General features: G+C 41.7%; 1 protein-coding gene across 1 annotated transcript in view; it reads left to right on the top strand.

The window, feature by feature from the left end:
* The window catches only part of T265_06647 (hypothetical protein), a gene marked incomplete at both ends in the record, with an annotated part of 46,658 nt that overhangs the window by 22,511 nt on the left and 1,887 nt on the right, over positions 1-22,260 (top strand). The window contains 3 exons of the mRNA XM_009171967.1: positions 9,183-9,437; positions 14,029-15,381; positions 17,193-17,352. Coding sequence (XP_009170231.1) covers positions 9,183-9,437; positions 14,029-15,381; positions 17,193-17,352 — 1,768 coding nt within the window. The remainder of the gene's footprint in view (positions 1-9,182; positions 9,438-14,028; positions 15,382-17,192; positions 17,353-22,260) is intronic.

The following is a 22,260-nucleotide window of genomic DNA, read 5'->3' on the forward strand; positions in this document are numbered from 1 at the left end:
CACGCCCAAGTACCGGATGTCTTTGGTCTTTTCATCCTTCTTCCTGTCTTCCAAGATGAGAAATATCGCCGGCCTATTTCTAATCCTCAGAAGCTATTTGATATTCGGGGTTTTGAAAATCTTCGGCTTATGATCTCGCTCACTAGGAGATTAAATAGGAATTGAGATAGTTCGCATCGTTGACGGACGCCACTTTGTGTACGAAAGCTTTTGGATAGTGCTATTTACGACCTTAAACGCCCAGAGTTCTAAGAATACACGGAAATAATTGTCACATACTTCTGGGAGATTTCTCACTGAGAAAGCGTGTTAAGCAGAGCCGACCGGTCAACCGAGTCGAATGCACCTCGAAAATACGGGAATACTATAATTTTGGTCTAGTTCCATGAATGACTTCGTTCTAGCACCTGACGGTGTGTGAAGATTTGGCCAGTGCAACCCCTACTAGACAGGAATACCGCTAGCTGCTCTCGAGTCGGTGTTTCGTGAGCCACCATAGACAAGTGACTCCAACTGTCTGGTTGTGGCTGCGTCAAGTTGGCTCCTCTATAACCACTGCACTTATCATGGACCCCGTTTTTGAAAATCCGCACTATCATTGATTCTCCTCAGTCTTCAGAGCCAGTAAACCTTTCACTGCTTCTCAACCCCAGTAGCTTAGTTCTGCACAAGATTTATTGAAGATCCCCCGAAAAATGCCATGTGTTTTACGATTCTCTGATGGAGTGATGGATACACTGAATATCTCAGGCATTTTACTTTACGTAGATTTGGTTTTTTATTCATTTGTGGCTCGTTAGGGGTGCTCTCAATAAGCGGAGATTAGACGATACAACTGCCCGGTTATGGCAAGCTTGTTGTACCTCACTTAAGTAGCACTTGGTCTTGCACAGACCTTCCCAATGGGACAGTATTGTATAGGGCCATATATTTCATGTAATCTCACAGACCGGCAAGTCAATTCGCTGAGATTGCCAGAAATTAATAAATGTGGGGATATCACTGGCAAATAAAGTGATATTTTTCGTTGACACTCAATCTACTGCACGGTATTTATCTTCACATTTGGAGACTACGCCTGCCGATATTGATTATCCTTAGCCATTTGGGATTCTTGAACGTCCAATTTTTAGGTCTACCACCTCTTGAAAGCTTCACTTGCCACATACTATTTTGTTGACATATGTTGTTTGCAGCCATTGAATCCCAGAAAATATTTGTGTACTTATTGCACAGACAGGAAAAATGATTAGCGATTGTTTTGTGCAACTCCTACGTGACTGGCGTGACTGGCAAACAAGCGTTCAGTATTTTGCAAAAGTTTGTGAGTGGATATTGATATCCGGTCACTTCAGGAGTTTATCCTTACTAACTGTAGTTTGGGAGGTGAAACCTAAAAGAAGCAAAGAGGTAGGAGTGCGAAATGATTTTCGTGCTTTGAAGCTAAGTTGTTTGGGGTATCGTATATAAGTAATCACAGTTATTTTAATTTGCAGTGAGTTCAGGAGGACTAAAGCTTAGTTTTGGATAATTTCCTTTCAGCTCCAAATAAATTACATTTGTCTAGATACGAACAACGTATGCCAACACCTACTCTGGAAGTACAGGGTTTAGTAAGCACTATTAATCCAATATGTAACGCAGAACCGATCAAAGGGCAAAAATTTACAAAAATTTGTGTCTTCGGTTGTTTTGTTAGACCAAATGTGACCATAAATGATTTTTGGTTGTCGTACGAGAGAAATATAGATAGATAACCATTGTTTACACTGCAGTTTCGATTAGTGGGATTTCTCTCCGTCGACACGTGCCACTGATAACCATTTGTTTTACCCCACAACGTTCTCTGAAAGAGTTGATGATGAAATAAAATAAATGTACATAATATCTTCCTTAATGATGGCTCCCTGCCTATATTTTTGTTTTCTTCATCAAGTGCCAAATTCATGCAATAATATTTAAAGCATCAACTGTAGCTGCATATGTTAAGGTTTCTCCTTCGTGCACACTAATATCCCCAGAACGCTAACGGGGTTCATATACGCGGTAATTTTAAAATAGCTACAAAACCGCTATCATAGGTTCGCCCAGCCTGTTTTCATTCATTTGCCTTCAGAATGCTATTCAATCTTGAAAAAGCACATTCAGCAACAAATTCTCTCAAGCTTTGGTACACAGAAGGACAAAAGTGCGCGCTGTCACTGTGGTACCTCCAAAACTCAGTGAACCAACGAAAGTGTACAAAGAGTCACGGCCTGTTTATTTTGAAGGGAAAATCGTATTAAATTACCGGTTTCCTGAGTGTTGATATTTTGCGTTAGCGACAATTCGAGGCCAAAGTTTTTTTCGGTTTCTGTGAATAGGAGCCAATTGCTATACTGTCAAAATTTACCGTCCGGTAGCCTGTCCAAAAAACAACCCTGGCGATATCAAAACATTTTAACTGTCGACACATTTATTCAGGCTTTCTTAGCCAATAGAGAACATTCCAGTAATTTTTAGAACATATAGACCTAATTCATTTAGCCCTAAATGTAAAAGAAGCTCCACTTGGAACAGTGCACTTGGTGTGATTATCGTGAATTCTGGTTAATTGATTCACATATGCTATCCAGATCAATATAAGGTCTCAGGCAGTTTAAATTTCCTAGCCCATCCGTTTTCTGCGAGAGTGTACCAACTCAATGGAAAGTGACAACAGCAGAGTACATGCAGAGGAATGGATTTGCACGCAGACTAATGAAGAATACTTCCATCATTTGAAAGAAGGCACCCATATCTTGGACAGATTACTAGGATACTAACGAGAAAACAATTTGTTATACCATGATATAAATTATTTCTGAAGGGAAAACTCGAAATTTAATTAGTCAAGTAAAGGATGTATACAAGTCCTGTAGCTAAGCATGCAAAGTTGTGGCGACACCGGAACATATTGTCGTGACACTGATGAAAATCAATTTGAAAATTGATTGTATCTGTTACTGAAAACCGTTCCGCTTTGGCATGATTGATGTTTCGATGTCACGGAACAAACACACTGTTTGAATGTCCAGTAGATAAACTCGCAGCTTACATGACGTTCGAGAGTTAACCGAGTCTTATCATAGCACAACAGTGTACGACGAATTCTTCAGTTCACAGTACTTATCACCCAGAAAACCAAAATAAAGAATTACTACCATACCAGTTTCCAGCATGATGTAGTTGATTTGTAACTTCATGAGGGACATATACATATATATGATTTATATGTAATTTGTATATATGATTTTTATATCCATGTATTGTTCATGTATTTTCTCCATAAGTGTTCAGGTCACGTCAGTGTTGTGGAAATCCAGTGGGTAATTTTTAAGCTGCAACAAATTCCGAATATCTTATCTGAACAATGTGTGTGTGTAAATAATCAGAATAAAAAGAGGGAGACCTACTTAAGCATCTTTAAGTTCCTTGAACACTCGGGTTTCGCAAAACAGAACTTTTCAAACTAGTGTTTGAATAGAGGGGCAATCGATTTTTACCCAAATGAATCAAAATTTGGGTGAAAATGGTCTTCATTCTATTGTTTATCCACCCTCAAACGGAGCTAATCTAAGATAGAATGCCGTAAAGCAGTCATATAACTGTCAAAGTTTCGTTGAAATTATGAAATCCGAGTGATACTCTAGAGACCGGAAACAACGGCACTTTCAATGGCAGCATGAACTTCAAAGACTCACCTAAAGATGGCTGACGAACATTATGAAATCAGACAGGATACACTCTCCTTTGCATATCAACTTGATTTGCATGGGAGAGTTGACTGAATCTCCCGGCAGTGGTATATTTCAAATGAATATGCTACACAAAGGCCATATTATGTGTAAGTTGGCAAGGTTTTCGAGATATTGCAGTGTATTTTCATAACGGAAACTCTTCATAAGGTTGCTGAAAACTCTTCAACAGCTAACGACCAGTTTCGTCATCCTTGAGGCTCACCGAGTTTCTGTCAATGATTTGTTCTACCTGAACTCAAATTTGTCAGATTTAGACAGATACACTTATTCGCATATCAGTTTGGTTTCCACTGGAGACGCTGATGAACCACTTATAATATCATGAATACATATAAATACAGGTGTATATACATGCATATACATATATTGGGTGACATTCACTGCGCTTCATCTACCCCATTTTTTCAAGGGCTACGTAGTTTAGGGTGTCTGGACTTTTGCTTTGAACTTAGTTCCCGTTCAACCAGTTAAATTCTGCACGCACCCACTTGTGGTATTTCCAAAAATATTGCTTGCGTGAAACCTAATTCACGGAAGAATGGACAAGTAATCAAATAGCGTAGCAAAATTACAGGAAAACAGCACAGATAATTTAACATCTGAATATCCGTCAATGCTTATATCTGTACGAACATGTCGGATAAACTTAGGCACTTTTAATGCATGGAAGAGAAGAAGAAGATATTAGAAATAGAGTAATTTTTATATGGGAAGGCGCCACATATTCTTATTAGAATGAGTTTCGAATATAGGTAGAATGTGCCTGATTGATTACCGATTTTAGGAAACTGGTCATATTTAGAATTATCCTCGAGATGTAGCTCCGATCCACCCGGTGTAGCACTTGATACCATTTGGTATAATCACAGACTCGTCACAGCTATTTGGGTTTTGTAACGCAATCTCTCGGGCGCGCCTAATCCTTTCGGCATTTTAGATGATTTTCAATCCGTAAATCCTTGAAGGGCTGTTTTGTGTGACGTCTTCAAGCAAGATATATCTCGATGGACATAAAAAACCGGGTTGTGAGTTGGGCCAGATCGATCGAATATGCAAAAGTTTGGGTTTTCAAATCTCCCCATTCCTCCATTCAAAAACATTTAGTAATCGACAAACACCCAATTGAACTTGTCTGACGATTTTAGTAGTTACACACTTGTAACCGGTAAATGAGAGGAGAAAAACAAGAAAAACCTTATTTAGCCCGAGAAACCGCTGTATCCATGACTTAGTTTGGCAGAATACCGACTGATTTCCGAATTCCACTGATAGTTCCGATTCACACACATTCAAACATGTTTTAGGTTATCCTGTTCACGCAATACAACGTCAAATTCTCCAGTCACCTTGGAACAGCCTTGTTTCATTCATGTTGTTGCCAGCTCGGTCTGATATACCACGTGAGAGAAACCCGTATGCATGACTGTCCAAATATCCCTTGACTGATTATTTATAGCATCGTACACCCCTGCCTATCCCTTGAGTGACTGCTGTCGCTGAATAGATCACCTTCAAAATTGCCACCTCACAGAGGCGGTAGACTTTTGCTCGTATGGAGTTTTAATAATCCGAAGTGGATACTGAACAGCTTGGATCAAAGATTATTTTGAAGCAAAACCTGGTTTAAAATCTTTATTCGAAGAGACCAAATTCGTCTGCAAGCAATCTATGCTATCCTTAAAACTGATTCTCGTAAGCCAATAGAACCTCGTTTGCTACAGAAAGCCAAACTGATTTATTTTATATGATTGTGCGAGCGAGTTCTATTTTTGAGCCAAAAATGAAAACAAACCATATGTGATTGCAGGAAGCTAAGTCTCGGACTTCAAATCGATTACGTAGTCATGTTACGGTTTCTGAGGTTGAATGGATCAAAACATTTCCATATGTCTAATTTCGTACAAATACTTCACACATCATGTAGATACAAACGTGTGTCCTCTACATCAAGTAAAATCTATGCTGAAGTATAGCTAAAGTAATGGTTGTATTGGACAAGAGTGCAATTTTTCAAAAGGAATTCATGTGAATTCATGTGGTTCTTCAGAAAGGATTGACGTACTGCACGGCGTACCGATTCAGAGTAGATGATACTGTCACTTCACAAGCTTAGGCTGGTCGGTATCCACCCGTCTGCAGATTGTGCCTCCTGGGGTTCGACACATAGAACTAAGTCTCCACACAAACAATCTGTGTTTTGAATATTACCCTCACGCATGCCGTTGCATAGACCTTGATTGCCAGCAGCATTGTTTTGGATACCAGCGTAGAATTATGAATTCACATATTTACAAACGCTCCAATAAAAATTTGATCTCGTTTAAACTAAGAGGTCTGGGAAGGAGTTCTTTTTGATAGGCCGTTCCACTTACTTTATCCCAAGGGCAATTGTCACGCAATTTCTCCGGTAAATTCCGCCAATATGAATAGAGTAGGGTGCTGGAAAGAAATGAGATCAAAACTAAACACACAGACAAGCACACACTAACTCGCCAGAAACTGCCCAATTCAATTGCATCTGCCTACTGCGCATCCTAAAATTCATTAGGAATCAGTAATAATGGTGCACAAAATCCCTGGGGACTCAGCCGGCTCTTTTGATGAACTTCAGACAGTTGAAAAATGTTCGAAGGATATGGACTGAGAGACTAATGGGCTGGAACTGTTGAGTATTGACGGAATTGCCGTTTGAAACGACCTTCATAATGAGGTAAGATAATGAAAAATATAATAGATTAACTCTTCCTTTGCTAACAGGAATACAACCTTCTTTATACTAAGCAGACCACTCAGGTATAAAGTGATCTTTACCAGAAATAATTTATGTTAACTTGAGAAGTTATTTATGAGACAAAAGATCTAATATTTTCACTCCCAAAGAGCAACATACGAAGAATTTCAGATTTTTTTGGCGAATTGTCTGCATGTAATAAAAATATTAGGTGCAACTGAAGCCATTTTTTGTCGGAATTGTTTACCTCTTGTCCAACAATGTTTGCCCTTTTATATGGGTACATGGCATTAACTACGATGCCTTCTCCTTAAATCGAAACTTTGAATCATGAAAGGTCGGTATCCGAATCGCATCCACCGTTCGACAGTGGTCAGACCACTGAACACCCACAAGTAACAGTGGTTTGCTTGGAGACAAATGTGGTGCTGCATTCAAACCCTTGTCGATGGTTTACAATCAGAAGGATAAAATTTGCAGGATAACGCGCACAGGCCTATTGCAGTGCACCACCAAGCCTAAACATGGAGACCGTACCGGCATAAACCCTCGGTTTTGCCACCAGTCTAAGATCGAACCTTCTCCAGCACTGCACCCTACAACTGTTTTCTGGGGCCGTCCCTTAATCTCCAAATTGCCCTTTCGGTTACGCGTTCACAGTGATGACATTAAGAGTTGCCACTTGACATCTGAAAAGGAACGATGTCTTTGTTGCACACTCGCAACAGCGGCGCATAACATTTTACATTTTTATTTAATGTGGAATTGAAATGCCCCAACTCCAAGCGGGGGCATTTACCGTTGCCTGTCCATTCTAGCACCCAGTCGTGTAATCTGTGACGTGGTCACTCGTCAATCTCGAAACGTTTTGACAGTCTCAATGCCTTTAAGGTAAAAAATAACCCTGAAATCGCTAGTTACCACCAAGATGTTTGTGCGTAGTTATCAAGTGCCTCAGCTCGCTCACCGTATATTTGACTTGCAGATTCTAAGGTAATCGACGTGTGCTAGAAAATCAAAATGTTAGGAATCCCATACTAGGAAACTCAGCTGTGTGGATGAGCTGGTTAACAACCAAGCTTCACAGCTTTGCTAATTGTCGTCAAACAAGACTTAAACTACACAAATTGATTTAACTATGATGGTAAACAGATGGTAATCCACATCGCGAGATTGTCCGATGGCAAGTTTTGCCGCCTTGCGTTTACTGTGTAAGTAGTTTGGAAATTTTGGCAAATGTTTAAATGGCAAATTTGTGTGTGGACGCTGCTAGACAATGGGTGAAACAAACATGTATTCAGCGGCTTTTGTATTATTGGGGCCACTCTATCAAATCCTCAAGAATAGGCTTAATTTCCGGAGGGCACTTATGGTCAAGCTTAAGTGGTCAGTTGATACAACGTGGATTGTAACTTAGGGAAGACAGCGCGCTGAAGATGTCTCCTCGAATGGAATCGAAACGTTTGCAAATTAATTACCAAGCTCGGCGAACAGATCAACAGCCACCTGATCAATTACCAAACAATACACCCGAGCTACCAATATTCCAACATATACAGAATGATATGATTGATTTTTCAGTATCCATGTCCAATACAGGCCAATATATTTGGAACCGTATTAGAGTGGAGCTCAAAATGTAAGTTTTGTGTGTAGGTCTGGTAAATGTTATGATCAATAAGACCCCCATGTTGTCGACTATGTTCTCCTGTGAATCGCAAATAGGCAATTTTCCGACTCACATATCCGAACTTCATGGTTTGTTTTTAATATAAATGCTAATAATTCGATTTTATTACTGATTAAGTAAAATTAATGGTGACGAACGATCATTTTCGCCAAGACATATCGACAGATATCATGCAGCTTACTTAGACTAGCCCCACCTTCTATCTTTATTCGCCCCCGGCAATGGAATGATCGTCCTGTCAATGCCATTACGCCTGCGTGCGTGTAGAACGCAGGCCATTCATCAGTGTAAACTCTTGCTAGGATTGACGCTGCAGTTCACTGGTTTATAGTGTCAAGTAATGGGACTGAATTCCTCCTGTCAACTCCTGTAGGCTTGTCCAATCCATCCTATAGCCATCGGATAATTCTATTCGGTCATTGAAATTGGAAATTATATTAATACAACTGCAAAAACCTGTGAATCTTTGTAGGCACGGGTGTCTTCATGTATTCACATCCAAATCAGAGTCCTATACAGTACGAATACCACACGACGATACGTAATTGACTAACAGTTTTCTGGGGTGAGCTTCAGAAACAGGCTGTATTAGGTACGAGGGCTTTGCGCTTGAATTGTTCGATCTGAATGATACTATAAGCGTTGCATTGAACCCGACTCTTAGCTTATTCAACCCATTATTTTGAGTGATGATTTTTCATAATTTACTTTGTATTTTTTTACAAGCTGGTACATGTCAAGCACATAAATCACACTTCATCAAGTTAACTGTCAAGTAACAGAAATGTATTGAGTGCCAAAATACCCTTGTAAAGTTTATAAATTCTAATATTGTTTATGAGCGGACAGCACCGATTATCGATTGTACAACAAGACGGAAGGTTCGATAAGATCCTTGCAATTGCCTAACCAGCACAAAGTTAATGGAAATTATAGTGTAACTCAATATACCCGATAAACCCCCCTCATTTTTTTCCATTAGATCGCCCTTGATCGTGAAACCGTCGTCGGTGTCACCCTTGTCGTGCTGGTGTCCGACTCTACTATGCCGCCGAAGTTTACAGCCACTACAACCGTATCTATTGAAGTTATTGATGAAAATGACAATGCGCCGGTATTTGTGAATCCTCCAGCCGAATCCTCTGACAGAGTAAAAGTGAAACCATTCACGGTGATGGAGAATGCTCCAAGATTTACACGCTTGAGTGAAAAGTTGGAAGCACGGGATCCAGATCAGGTGAGCTTCCGGTGTAGTAATCCGCTGTGCCAACCGAACCGCCCACTGACAAATATACTCTCATAATTTCTCAGTTTCGGCACTCACTCTTTAGTAATTTCTGGTCAGTTTTCACCCGTGTGTCCAAATTAAACGGGACAACTCGTGAGTACATTCCTCAAAACAACAAAGTGTGCCTTACCGAATATGTGCCTAACGTCCATTGGTAGAGGACTCCGGTTTAACAGCCACCTTGTCCGTTTTTCCTCGAAAGAAGAAACCTTTGAAGCGCTTTTTGGGTTTTGTGTGCCGAATTAACGACTATAAACAAAGCACCACATCTGTTACGATACATTTGTACGAAACCTCATCAGTACGATAATTGTAGCGTCTGTTTGCTTTACTAAGGAGGATGAACAACTCTCATTACCCACCTTTTTCGATGTATCTCATTGTCTCATTTTGTACTGCCTTGCAGTGACGTAAACGCTAGTAGTTTTAGTGAAATCTAACGCCACACGGGGATCGTAAATACTGTGCACAGTGAGGTAAAGGATATGGCCGAACTAACTGCATTCCCAAGGTACCTCTACAAGAGGTTGAGCACCACTAAAGGTGTGTTAGGTGATATCATAAAGTAGAGTCCTTTGAAAACTAAGCGAAAGTTTGAACGGAAAAGTCAAAGAAAATGAATTGATATCAAATTCGACTTCGGATTTTTTGGTAGCATAGAATTAGTTTATCTTTAGCCAGAACACTCGATAATCAAAGTAGTGGAGTACCCTTAAATTGTGTGTGCCTCGGGCAACGCCGATATATGATGCTCAGGGGATAAAATAGAGTCCCCAGTCGAGTCAAGTTTGACAACTGATCGAATGAGGTTCCGCTAATTTGAGGGCGCCAGACTTCATACCGCCACCGAGTGTTACACATGAACAGCGTACACAATCCAGTTGTCACTTGAGAAGTTTGTCGTGCAACCCAAAAATGCAAATTGGTTCGAATATTCAAGAACGTGCACAAGATTCAAGAACAAAGAATGCAGTTGAGCAGATATATTTGAAAACAGCAAGTTGTACACCAGCTGACGCACTGATTGGTAAAAATGACCTTGAAGGATTTTCAGAGTGAAGTATCATTTTGCTTTCCTAACAACGTATGACGGCTGGACATCTGGTTTTATACCGAAAACTCTGGCATTCGATAACAGTATGGTCACACTTGTAAATATAGTGGTCATCTGTAGTTACAGTGTCCCCAAACAAAGTAAACAGCCAGATACATGGTAGGTTTGGAAACGTTAAAGAAGCCTTCACGATGGCTCTCCATTCTTGAGATATTGGATGTAAAATTTTCCCCCGGACCTTCTAAACTACCCTCAAGTTCCCTGGGCCAGCTATGGCTACACCTTTGTTCGAACTCTTTCAACAACTGGAGGATGAAGAACAACCTTAAAGAGAGTGGAAGACTCTTGTGTTCAAGAGTGAGAGCTATTGATCAATTACCGTGAATGATGACAGAATGGGTGATTGTCAGTATGTCAGCACTTCAAAAACACGCATAACTGGGCCACAGTATTACCGCTAAAATGCAATATTCATGCCCAACACACCATCTCCTTGCCTGAGAAAAGAGTTTGCAAATAAAGACAGTCATGATTACTTAAATCTAGCACACACCTTTGGCAAAGTGCCTGGGAATATTATGCTGGTCTAGATCCAGTTTATGGAATCAGGGGAAACCTTTTCGCATTCGGGATCTCCTGTTTGGAAGGACTTTAGAAACGAAGTTGTGGCTATGAGCTGGGAGCCTCAAGGCCGTCTTCGTTATTCGAAACCTTGTCCAGAGAACCACACAGTTTGTGCGTCTTGCCAGCTATATGCAGGTTATTTTAAATCATGCACATGGATTACTACGGGTGATGACGTAAGTGCAATCCAGTGTTACATGATTTGGGGGCTTAACTTGCTCGGTGGAGTTATCCGGCAGGCTAGAAATAGGCCTCCTTTGTTTCTAATAGGTACACAGAAATAAAAACAATAACGGCTGGTCGGCGAGGTTTTGATTCTGCTGCCCCTTCGTTGGAGGTTCAGTGAGAAAATCAAAATTAACCAATTTCAATTTCACCCGACTGAGAGTGGTTTGGAACAGGTGAGCGTTGAAGTTATCTCAGGAATGTGGATGACCCTCCGTATCCAATCTATTTAACACTCCTTCGTTGGTTGGTCAGTAGATTCTGAAATATTACCAGTCAACTCACCATTTCATCATCATCTCAGAAATTTATACAAAGTTTGAACCTGATGGTGTATACTTTTAGACTATCATTTTGCGGATCAGTTTGCCTTAAGACACTTTAGAGCTTCAGTATGCTTCACTTCTTCAGCTCAAGTCACATGATCTGTTCGGGACTGGATCTCCGAATGGCAACCATAAGAACCTCCTCAAGCCCAGGGCCCTGATAGAACCTTCCCAAAACAGAAATAGCCTAAAAGCCAACGTGCGCCTTTCAAATGAGAATTTTTCCCCAAGAATCCGTCTAATACTGCTTCATATGATATAACCTGAATAGCTTAGGGATGGTTACAGTTAGCATGACCAGCCTCAAGGCATTCCTATTGCTAATAATCAACTCATCACCGAAAGGTGTTTGATCAGGCGGCCCTCGTGACAGTTCCCATAAACAGTGGTGAGCTGCGCACTAGAAAGTAACCGCAATTAGGACAAAATGGACTCTCATAATTGTGAATGAAACCTACGTTGGACGTCCCGAATTCATCGCTTTTTCCGTCGTCCAACTTTTTGGCTTCAGTGATACCGCCGATGTTTGTTTACGGCCAACATCACGTAGGTAGAAAGTAAACTGAAATAGGTAATGGACCAGATATTTAGCTCAGGATGAATAATACACTGAGCCGGGCATTCCTTTCTACCATAAGTTTACTTTCCATCTGTCGGAAACTGTTCTCTATGCTATTCCCGTTCTTCTCCTGGAACTGGTTCCAGCCTTGAATAACACCAGTTGTTTCGATCTAATTCGTTTCACTCAACCCAAAGTCAAGCGAGCATCCTCTGTGAAAATATCTAAGCTATCCATATTTGTTTATGGGCCAGAATTTTGCGCGATTTTCATCCAATTTCTAGGGTCTGGTTCTCACAACTTTATTTATATTGATTTCGTTGTGTGTCTTGATCGTTAGGCTTTATGTATACGCCATCTAGTCTTTGTAATTTGCACAGATTTTACCCTCTGGACTCCTATTTCGGTGACATACTGCACAGTGTACAATTACTGTGGCACGTATGCGTCATGTGGCCGGTGATTGCTGTCAAATTGCCGCCTTTGGTCCTGACAATAAGGGTTCCTGTCTAGCACTTCACAGGTCTAAATAAATGATTGAGAAAAATCTCTTGTGTTCAGCCGGTTCAACGTTACAATTTACTCCATCAAGTCTCCCATGAACGTAAATTTCCGCAACTGTCGACCAAGGGAAGCATAACCAAGAAAAATATAGGGAAACACGAGAAGCAGCCCGCCTTTTCGTGACTCATCGGTGTGAAGCAAAGAAGGCGCGTTTATCAGGATTGGACTGCACACCGTTGGCTGATTTTCCTCGTCGGTTAGCATTTTCGTGCACGTTTTCCTCCACCTAGAGGTAACAATGGAAAGCGCGGCTTGAATTAATTTGTACACTTCCTTTTAGTTCGCCCCGTACGGTAGCCGTTCGTGATTAAACTGCCGATTGAGATTTACTAACTGGTGGTCTGCTGAGGAAATCCTCTACGTTCATCAGTCGCTGAAATGAAGTATACCCACTATGGTTTCAGGATATGTGGATGGAAGGAAATAGCTAAAACACGTTTGCAAGAGGATAGGGCCTCTGAAAAATTAGTTCATATACATATGTCTTAGGCTAGTACATCGAGCCCATATCACGTTGATCTTATCGATATCACCAGGACTATATTTGTCACCTGCAAGCATTTCCGGTGTTGAGGGCAAGGAACTTGGTGACTGTTGGTGTCCTTCATCAGGTTTTCTACAGTAACTGCTTTTAGATTACAGCCGCTTGCTGTCCCGTTGGTATGGATCATCTAGACTGGTTGGATCATCTATGAGGGAGAATCCAGTCTTCTTCTTCCGTTTCCATCCGCGGTGTATATTCGAATGATTGTTTGCTTCAAGTTATCAGTTATCCGGATTTTTTATTTTATGTTTCTTCGCAGTTGGATTGCGTTTCTATGTATTTAGAAGGCAACCTTTGTATGAATTTAATAGGCGAAATCCATTCTTCTGACTGCATGAGCGCTCCGCTTTATGTACAAACGGATAAAACCCTACTGTGGAATTGATGACATATGTGCCTTTTAGAACAACTTTTCTGCATCACAAAGGATCATGGATAGTCCTGGATTGTGAATGTCCCTAAGATTCTAAACCAGCTGATTGTTACCATGGTTATCTACTTTGTAATCGTGGTCTGTCTGCGTCATATACACGGGACTAGTTTGCCGTTATATGGAAGTAAATACCAACCCATCTCTAATTAATCCACAAGGTAGGTGTCAAGTAGATATTGTCTGAATTTCTTGCCATTTTCCCACATTTTAGGGTGAAAATGGACGTGTTCAGTTCTCCCTTTTGGACACGTACGCGCTGACCCGATCATCGCGGCAAGGATCTACAAACATCAGGACTAATGGACAGTATTCCGATTCAAGGTACAAAGAGATCTCTCATCAGTCAGATCCCATTGACGATCTGGGCTTATCCAAACGAGTAGTCGATCAACCCATTTTTCGCGTCACGCCTGATGGTGTAATCGAAACGCTAGTTGAACTAGATAGAGAGATAGTGCCAGCATACATTCTGAAAGTTGGTGCTCAGGACCGTGGTTCGCAACCTCTGGCATCTACAATAATGTTGCGGATAGATGTGTTAGATGCCAATGATAACTCGCCAGTTTGGGTGTTTCCCACACCTATGGACCGAACAATCAACCTAACCACTGCTATGAAGCCTGGCAGTTTGGCAGGCAGGTTACGAGCAGAGGACGCCGATATAAACGAAGCTGGTAGGGTCACTTATCTGTTTCTGGGACCAAGGGGCGAGCCACTGAGAGGCGTCAGCTTGGGTGAAGGTCTTCTGGATAGTTTGGCCTTGGTAAGAAACGGTGAGAAGCCACCAACAAATGAGCAACAACGATCAGCCTTACAGACGGGGCCTGGCCGACCACATGAAAATGGATATCGTGTCGGCCCTTTATATTTAAACGGTACTACCGGTGAAATCTGGATAGCAGATGTCCTTACACCTGGAGCAATCAACCTACACCTTCGAGCTCAAGATCGCGGGAAACCTGTGTCTCAAACTGACGCCTGGCTTACCATCAACGTATTTGTTGATCCCAGTGACGACCCAAGTTTCTTCAACTTCACCGGGGATGGAACCTTAAACGTGACAATCATTCTTGTCATGATCACAATCACGGCGATAGTCTCATTATTTCTTATTGTGGGAATAGTGTGTGTTCGTCGAAGACCTGTTCGTTACAACGCAACTCCAATCAACACCACCCCTAACGGAACTACTTCTCCTGGCCATATGACCACTTATTCTGCAGACATAAATAAAGATTATATGGCTGGAACGATGAACACGGGAACTTGGTCATCTCCGCTGAGTGTGTACACTGCTGGTCAGTATTATCCAACACTTGGTTCGGTTGGTAACCCACTGCTGGATGACGGCCAGATTTTCACCACAATTGGGGGCGCGGGGATGATGGGATACGGTGCAATGGTAGCCCCAAGTGATACCGCAAGTTTGATTTATGTTCCACAACCGCCACCCCCTCAAAGTGTAATGGGATCAGTCGCTGGGGCGTCAGTGACACCGGTCCCCTTAGAACATGGTGTGGTCCCGCTGGAATATACTGGACGGGGTCAAATGAACACTTTTGGAGTGAGTGAATTATCATATCTCAAAAGAACATTCATCGGTATCTCGCCATCAAACCTTTAATTCCGTCTTTGCCTTGTTTGGCCATTTCGTCAGTCAGTTTTCAGGGTGGTCACCAAAATTCGGTTGTCTGTTACTATATCAGTGCGTACTTCTACACTTTTAACCAATATTTTTTAGGAAGGATAGAGGATAAGTGCTCATTCTGTTGGTGGTGTGCGCAATAATGCTAACTTTCATATGGTAAATCTCAGAGTCCTTATCAAATCTAGTCAGGGCTATAGAAAGTAAACAACCAGTCGATTGATATCGAGGTACCTCAGTGTTTAAGGTCCGCTGTTCGAACCCAACACCAGCACTCAACTGCTCGTGTCTAGGCTTGGGCATCCTAAGAATAAATAGGCCCTCGTGATTAGTTCGGGTGTCGTGGCAGCTAGGCATTGAAACACTGGTACATCTGTTTATTATTACTGACCGATCGACTATAGAGAGACCATAATATAAGGCTGACGTAAGGTAGTTTTCTTGAATTATTTTTTCCTGATTTGTGGGAATTTTTCATTGGCAATTTTTTACCTGCACTCTGTCCACCCTTTATCATGTAGCTTCATCGAGACAAAATAGGTCACCACAGTCTCTTAATTCCCCTTTACTTAGTTGCAGAAGTTTTTTCCATTTGAAGATCTCTAACCAGCACTTACTTCTCACCAGGCCTGTTGTTACAGCATTAAGATCTGTTCTCCCGAAATATGCCTGAGTTCTTGGTTAAATGACAGCAGTCTTAACAGAACGAGAGCTCTTTTTTCAACGACAAACGTCCTGGTAACCTAACATGCTGAATGCGTTTACTTTATTCTCTTTCCTGTACCTCTGATTATCATACGCACTGATCACATAAGATGATGAGTTATTGGTCATTACCATGTTTGTCCTGGGAATGCTATACGCCTCCAGCAAGAAGGCTATCCTGTGGGAGTACCACGCCATTGAGCCAACATTCTCAGTCCGATATATAATTGCATCTCCAGCCATTTCGATAAAAAGCAAACCCTCCTGAAAACGGTGAAGGAATTAATTTACTCCCGAGTGTGTAAGAGCAGAATGGTAGCGCCAGACTCCAGAAGCCTGTGTTTATCAATCGACTGAGAGTTTAAAGTAAATAGCTGATTTGCGAAGGGTTACCAGTAATAACTAGAAGAACATTACCCGTTTGTGATGACCCAAATGACGCACACCAGTTACCCAATTTGTATGTGCAAGATTACTGGACACTTGGCGAAGTCGTTCTGAGCCAAACAGAAATCTTATCAAGTAGTTACACAAGATATCCGCTGAATCGCGATGCTACCAACGTTTTACCATCGCGGGTCAGAAGACGGACCGTTCCTATTCGTCATCCCTCCCACGAGGAAAATCCCCACAAAGGTGACATCTTCTTACCCTCAGTGGATTTTTCCGCTGGGCCACCCGGATATTCGTTTCAAGGGCATAATTATGAATAGAAATGTCATATACAGATTGTTGTCTTTGTAAGGAATTCTAACGAAGGTGAAGCTTTTATTTATTTCGATAGTTGGCCGTATAAAGAATCTAAACAATTCTATTTGCGGGAAATGCTTCTGAAGACCAAAGAAGAAACCGATCCTGAACCCATTTCTTCACCCAAGCGCGTCCTATCCCTGGGATGAAAAATAGTGACCTATCCTTTAGTCCAAGATGGCCTCCCAGCGCACTTGACCATATCTGACAAATTAATCAGACATAGGGGTTATTTTCTTCACATTCAATACCGGTACTCTTTTTTCGCCCAACAGACACTGAACCGAAATCGTGGCACACTAGGTGGAGGGTTCTATACCGGTCCACCCAACTGTGGTATTTCATATGAGCCACATCTGGACGGCGACAGTGGAGACTCTGGACGTGGACCATCCGAGGAAGGCAATCAGTTTCTACTCACAGAAAATTATAGAAGTGAGTGTGGATGTTTTATATATAAGTCAACCGAACAATCTATATCAATAAGACCCATGATATTTCGTCACAATTTTGCATTAGGTGATGGATTCTGTAAGCAAATAGACACATGTGGAGATTTTCCGACTACTTGACGTATCCGTCCCTCGTATTTAACCGACACTTCAGTTTGTTGGAATTTATCAAACCATATCGGTTCATAAAAATCGGAAATAGTCGGTCCTGGGGAAATTCTGTGACATCTTTATTTCCTGTAGAACTTCAAGTTACCAGATAGGTAAATATCAAGCCCAATTTGAGGACAGGAACAAGTTTAAAACGATTCTGGCTAAACACTGGTATTCAGATTCACTGCGATTGTTGACGCACTTGTTAATCTGAGCAGAAAGCACTTGAATTCTTGGGGTTTTTACTTTATACGTCTGAGTTGTTTTTTCCGACACCACTTGAAAATGGAACTGAGTCTGAGCACTCAGCCCAGCGAGACGGTTGTGCGGCAGTTTCAAAAATGAAGTTTTCAGAGTCTGATTACGAGGCATCTGGAAATTGTTGTAAACCAGATTCGCTCACCTACCCGCAAGCGTCTGCTAAAATTCCATCCTCTCGTTCATCCCAAAATTAATGAATTCGATTAGGAAATCCCAACGCAAAACCACATTGATCCGCATCAAAAAAGGGAGCCGGGCCAATTTATCCTATCAGAATATTTTCAAAGATACAGATGACGGTGGTCTTTGATTTTCAAAGACTAACAGTCCAAATTCACACAGCTCTAATGGGTGTCTGATTTCATTCTTGGTCGAAACGCGAAAGCCGTTCTCAAGTTTCTGTCAAATCGCATTAGTTGGCCGATCTCATTACATTATTTAAAGCCCTCAGAGATCGATCGGCAAAAGTGGATCAACCGGTGTTCGCCGGGATGCTACAGAGTCCAAACCAGTGCAAGCCGCTTTCAGTGTGAATTGGAAAGCCAGTGACTGGATTTACATGATTGCAAATTTTCATTACATTCTTCAATGTGTGAAAGGGTTGGAGTGAGGATACAGTTGGACAGCCAAAGAACCCTGTGAAGGATTCGAGCAGAAAATGACGCGGACCTCGCTATTTCTTGTGATTAATTCTGAAATATCATTGTCTAAGTGGAGAGAACAAGTTTGTGAAAATTGTCACACAGCAGGACCGGACAGAGAACACAACCGATGAAGTTCCGTAATCATAGGTTTTTACCTACTTATACTGGGAGGCTGCAGGCTGGGAGAGAACATTTAGCAAGCCGAAAAGGCGACTAGGATTACTCCAACCACACACACAGTAAAAAAAAATATAAAAAAGTAAATCGTTCAGCTATAGCACCCTTTCGGTGCCTAGCTTCCATGCCACACGAAGGAGACACGAAGGTTGGGATACTGCCAGGTCGCCCTAGCCCAGACAGGGGAAGTCGAGTGGCAGAGGTAGGATTCGAACCACGGACCTTCCGGTCAGTAGATTCGCGCTCTAACCACTTGATCCGTCTCGCCCCCAGCACAGCAAACAAAATCATGATTCGCATTTTGAGATGGTCTGCCCAAGACAGACGTGAACAGAAGCTGTAGCTATTTAAAAAAGGACAACAGGATGACGACGCCTGAGTAAATATTTTCCGGAATCTCAAATCACATCGGATTGCCAAAACCCAGAAAAACAGAGCAATTCGTATTTGAAAGCAAATTTTTGGCTCAACACAATTAATTTTTGGTTCGAAGACAAATATATGAAAATGTGTACTGCACATTTTTGCTAGCAGTAAAACTACGCTTTGTTATCCTGTTTGTCAATTAAATGTAAAAATTATTTTAAACCAAAAAAATATGAAAACATCTGTAGTTCGTTACCGAACAAAATGGAAGTGTGCAAACGATCACATTGCTGATGAATCAGCCATGACCGAACGATTTAGTCTTCAGCTAGCCAAGAGATCCTGGTCCCAAGTATCCTGGAGATTCTTGAGGTGGACAATGCTGATGATTTAGCATTTGCTGACTTCAGTTGCAGAAAGGATAATCGATCGAAAAATTCCCGAGTCTCCCCAAATATGAACAAAGCAGAGAATGACTCGATCTTTGATTAGGTTTCCGGGACTAGTGGGAAAGGCGTGTGAAATTTTTTTCACCACCGTCGCACAACCTGCTAAAAATAATCACCAATAAGGAATGGATAAATTCGTGCAGTATAACAATTACGATTGCTCCCGTCGTACCACATTTCTGAATTAGAACGATATTATACATTTGAGGTGTCTTCTGAAGCGAGAGTGCAGAAAGTGAAGTATCGTGCACAGTAGACAAACAGCCGCTCACATCCTTAAGTCAGGGATGCCGATTTTGATATAACTCCCTATTTGTACGTCGTTTGAACTACTCATTACCGAGATTCACCAGGTAAGCATAGTCTCCAATTTTCCCTCACCCTTAATGAATGAATGAATAAATGAATGAACATCTGCATTTCCGAGGCACATTCGAGCTTTGCTGATCTCACAATGTACTGACGGGAAACTCTATTGCCAATGTATTCGCTCATCTGAAATTGTTAAATTTCTGGGCTCTGTTGTACGCACCACGAAGTATGGAAGTTCCAACCGGAGCTCTGGGGTGCTGTGGCTCAGAAGCTCACCAAGACTACCATGGCTGCTAGTGCTGTTTGGGTCTCAAGCACAGAAAGCCGAGACCACTCACCGCTGCTGGTCCGTAAACAGTGCGCTTGTGTTGCTGTGACTTCGCTGCGTGGGCGTCACGCGCGCAGTCTCCAGGCCTCCTGTTCCCACTGGAATGTCGATAGTGTGGTCCGGTTTATAGGCATTGGCTAAGTCCAGTTGTTATGCTCAACTCGAATTCCTCGTACTGAAGGACTCAGCAGCGCCACGGCAAAATGCATAGCTGGGCAAAGCATCACAGGGCCTGACAGGAAAGTGCGAGTACGGTCGAGGGCTTGATAGAGGCTTTGCAACAGAGACGGTAAGCCATTCACCGCATTCATAGTAAGCCATTCACCGCCAACCTAAGGGAGAGAGCATCGATCACAGTACGTCGGATACAGCTTGAAGCACCTCATGGTCAAGCCCTACATAGTCAGAGGTCGCTTCCGGTTTGCAACAGATGCCCACAAGGCAGGATTTTTGGGATCTTTGACAGTCTGTTGAACACACATTTGAGGTTTATGTAGCGCGATGGCTACTAACTCGGAAAGACCTGGGAGTTTATGAAGCTTAGCACTCAAATTCAACAAGAAAGTCGTGTTCACAGTTAAAATTTCAAGAGAAATTAGCTTTGACGACCTGGAACTAAAGCGTTCTGCTTGTGCGTCAACTGCAATTACGAAGCTAGTTTTTCGTCTATTTGGAGAGATTCGATATCACATTCGTGCAGTCACAGGAATGAGATAACTAACCACTAGCCACACTGAAGTATAGCCAAGCACTAATGCCCATGCACATAATTAGTCGGTAAAGCAGGTTCGCAAAGAGATTCATATATACGTGACCTACAAATGAATAGTCAAGAGGTTTGACTAGCAATTTTCCAATCAAACAGCCTGCTTCTTCTTTTCGCAAGTAGTTCTGGTTGTCTAAAACTGAGCGATGATAGGCGGCTCAAGCACTACATAAAATGTCCGACAAACGTGTAGGAGAAGGAGAGAAAATACATTCCATTGCGTGCTACAGAGCCATGAAATCTTCAGCAGAATACAGTATAACTAACTGAAAAATTAGGGTTAATGCCATCTAAATATCGTAGAGTAGACTAAATCCCAGTGATTTCCACACAAAATTTTCCTTTTATCACATTATCGGCGATCGTAAGCCTGGCAATGAACACCGGTCCCAGAACGCCGCACAAGTGCAATATTGAATCAAGCTACGAGACGATATTGATGGGGTTTTTATTGAGCTGCCGTTAGAAATTCAAGTACAGACATGCACCGTTGAGTGCATACGGAATATTATGCTGGGAATCCATGTATTTGGGTAGAAGATTTAGCTGCGGCTTACACTGAAAAAGTATTCCGGGCCCGGGTCTGGATTTTTTGTATTTTGTTCCTTCCTGGCGTTTTGACCGATTTTATCGCCTGGTAATCCTGGCTGTATGATCTCCGTTCAATTTTCCAACGACATTTGGAATCAGGGATTAAACACCCTTACCAAGTTGAGCACAATTTAATTAATTTGAATAACAATCAGGTTTCCTTAAACAGCTAAAGTGCAGGAAAGTGGTATCATTTGTTAAAATAACTCCACTTGCAAATTAAGTTTAAACTCATGGCAGACTCACCTTAGTATCGACTGACTTCGTCATTTATAATTAAATTCAATTGAATGAGCTACCCGGTATTACAGTTTGGACGATATCCAAGATAACTAAGTGGCTGTATTGGCATATTGCATTTAGCGGCACTTCAACAAGTGCTTTGAATAAAGAGCGCATAACTGGGAGATCGCTTATTTTTTATTCTTGCCATTCTCGCAATATCTTGCCGTGACATGCAATCTACTTTTTACGGTCTCGTCAGATTACCCCGGATGGATAAACGTAACACAGTGGTGGGGTAAGGGATAGCGATTCACTGAATTATCTCACAAATTTGGTGTGAAAGTTCTAGTAATCAATTTGAAAAATATTCTTAACACTCTTTCACTGGGTGTGCCCTCTCCATACTCATTAGGGGGATGGACGCGTGGGCAGGACGGTGACAAATATCCATGCAATCGCTTAGCATGAGATGAACGATATACAACTAATTCCATGCTACTCTGACCTCTGACGTGTATCAAGTTGGATTCCAGATTATCGTGTCAAGAATAAGTCGTCAATTGCATTCCATCCACTTTGAATTATCCGGCGATTTTAGGGCCAACAGTTTGTTTCAGAG

The sequence above is a fragment of the Opisthorchis viverrini genome (assembly GCF_000715545.1).
Source record: "Opisthorchis viverrini unplaced genomic scaffold opera_v5_142, whole genome shotgun sequence".
NCBI classification, from domain to species: domain Eukaryota; kingdom Metazoa; phylum Platyhelminthes; class Trematoda; order Opisthorchiida; family Opisthorchiidae; genus Opisthorchis; species Opisthorchis viverrini.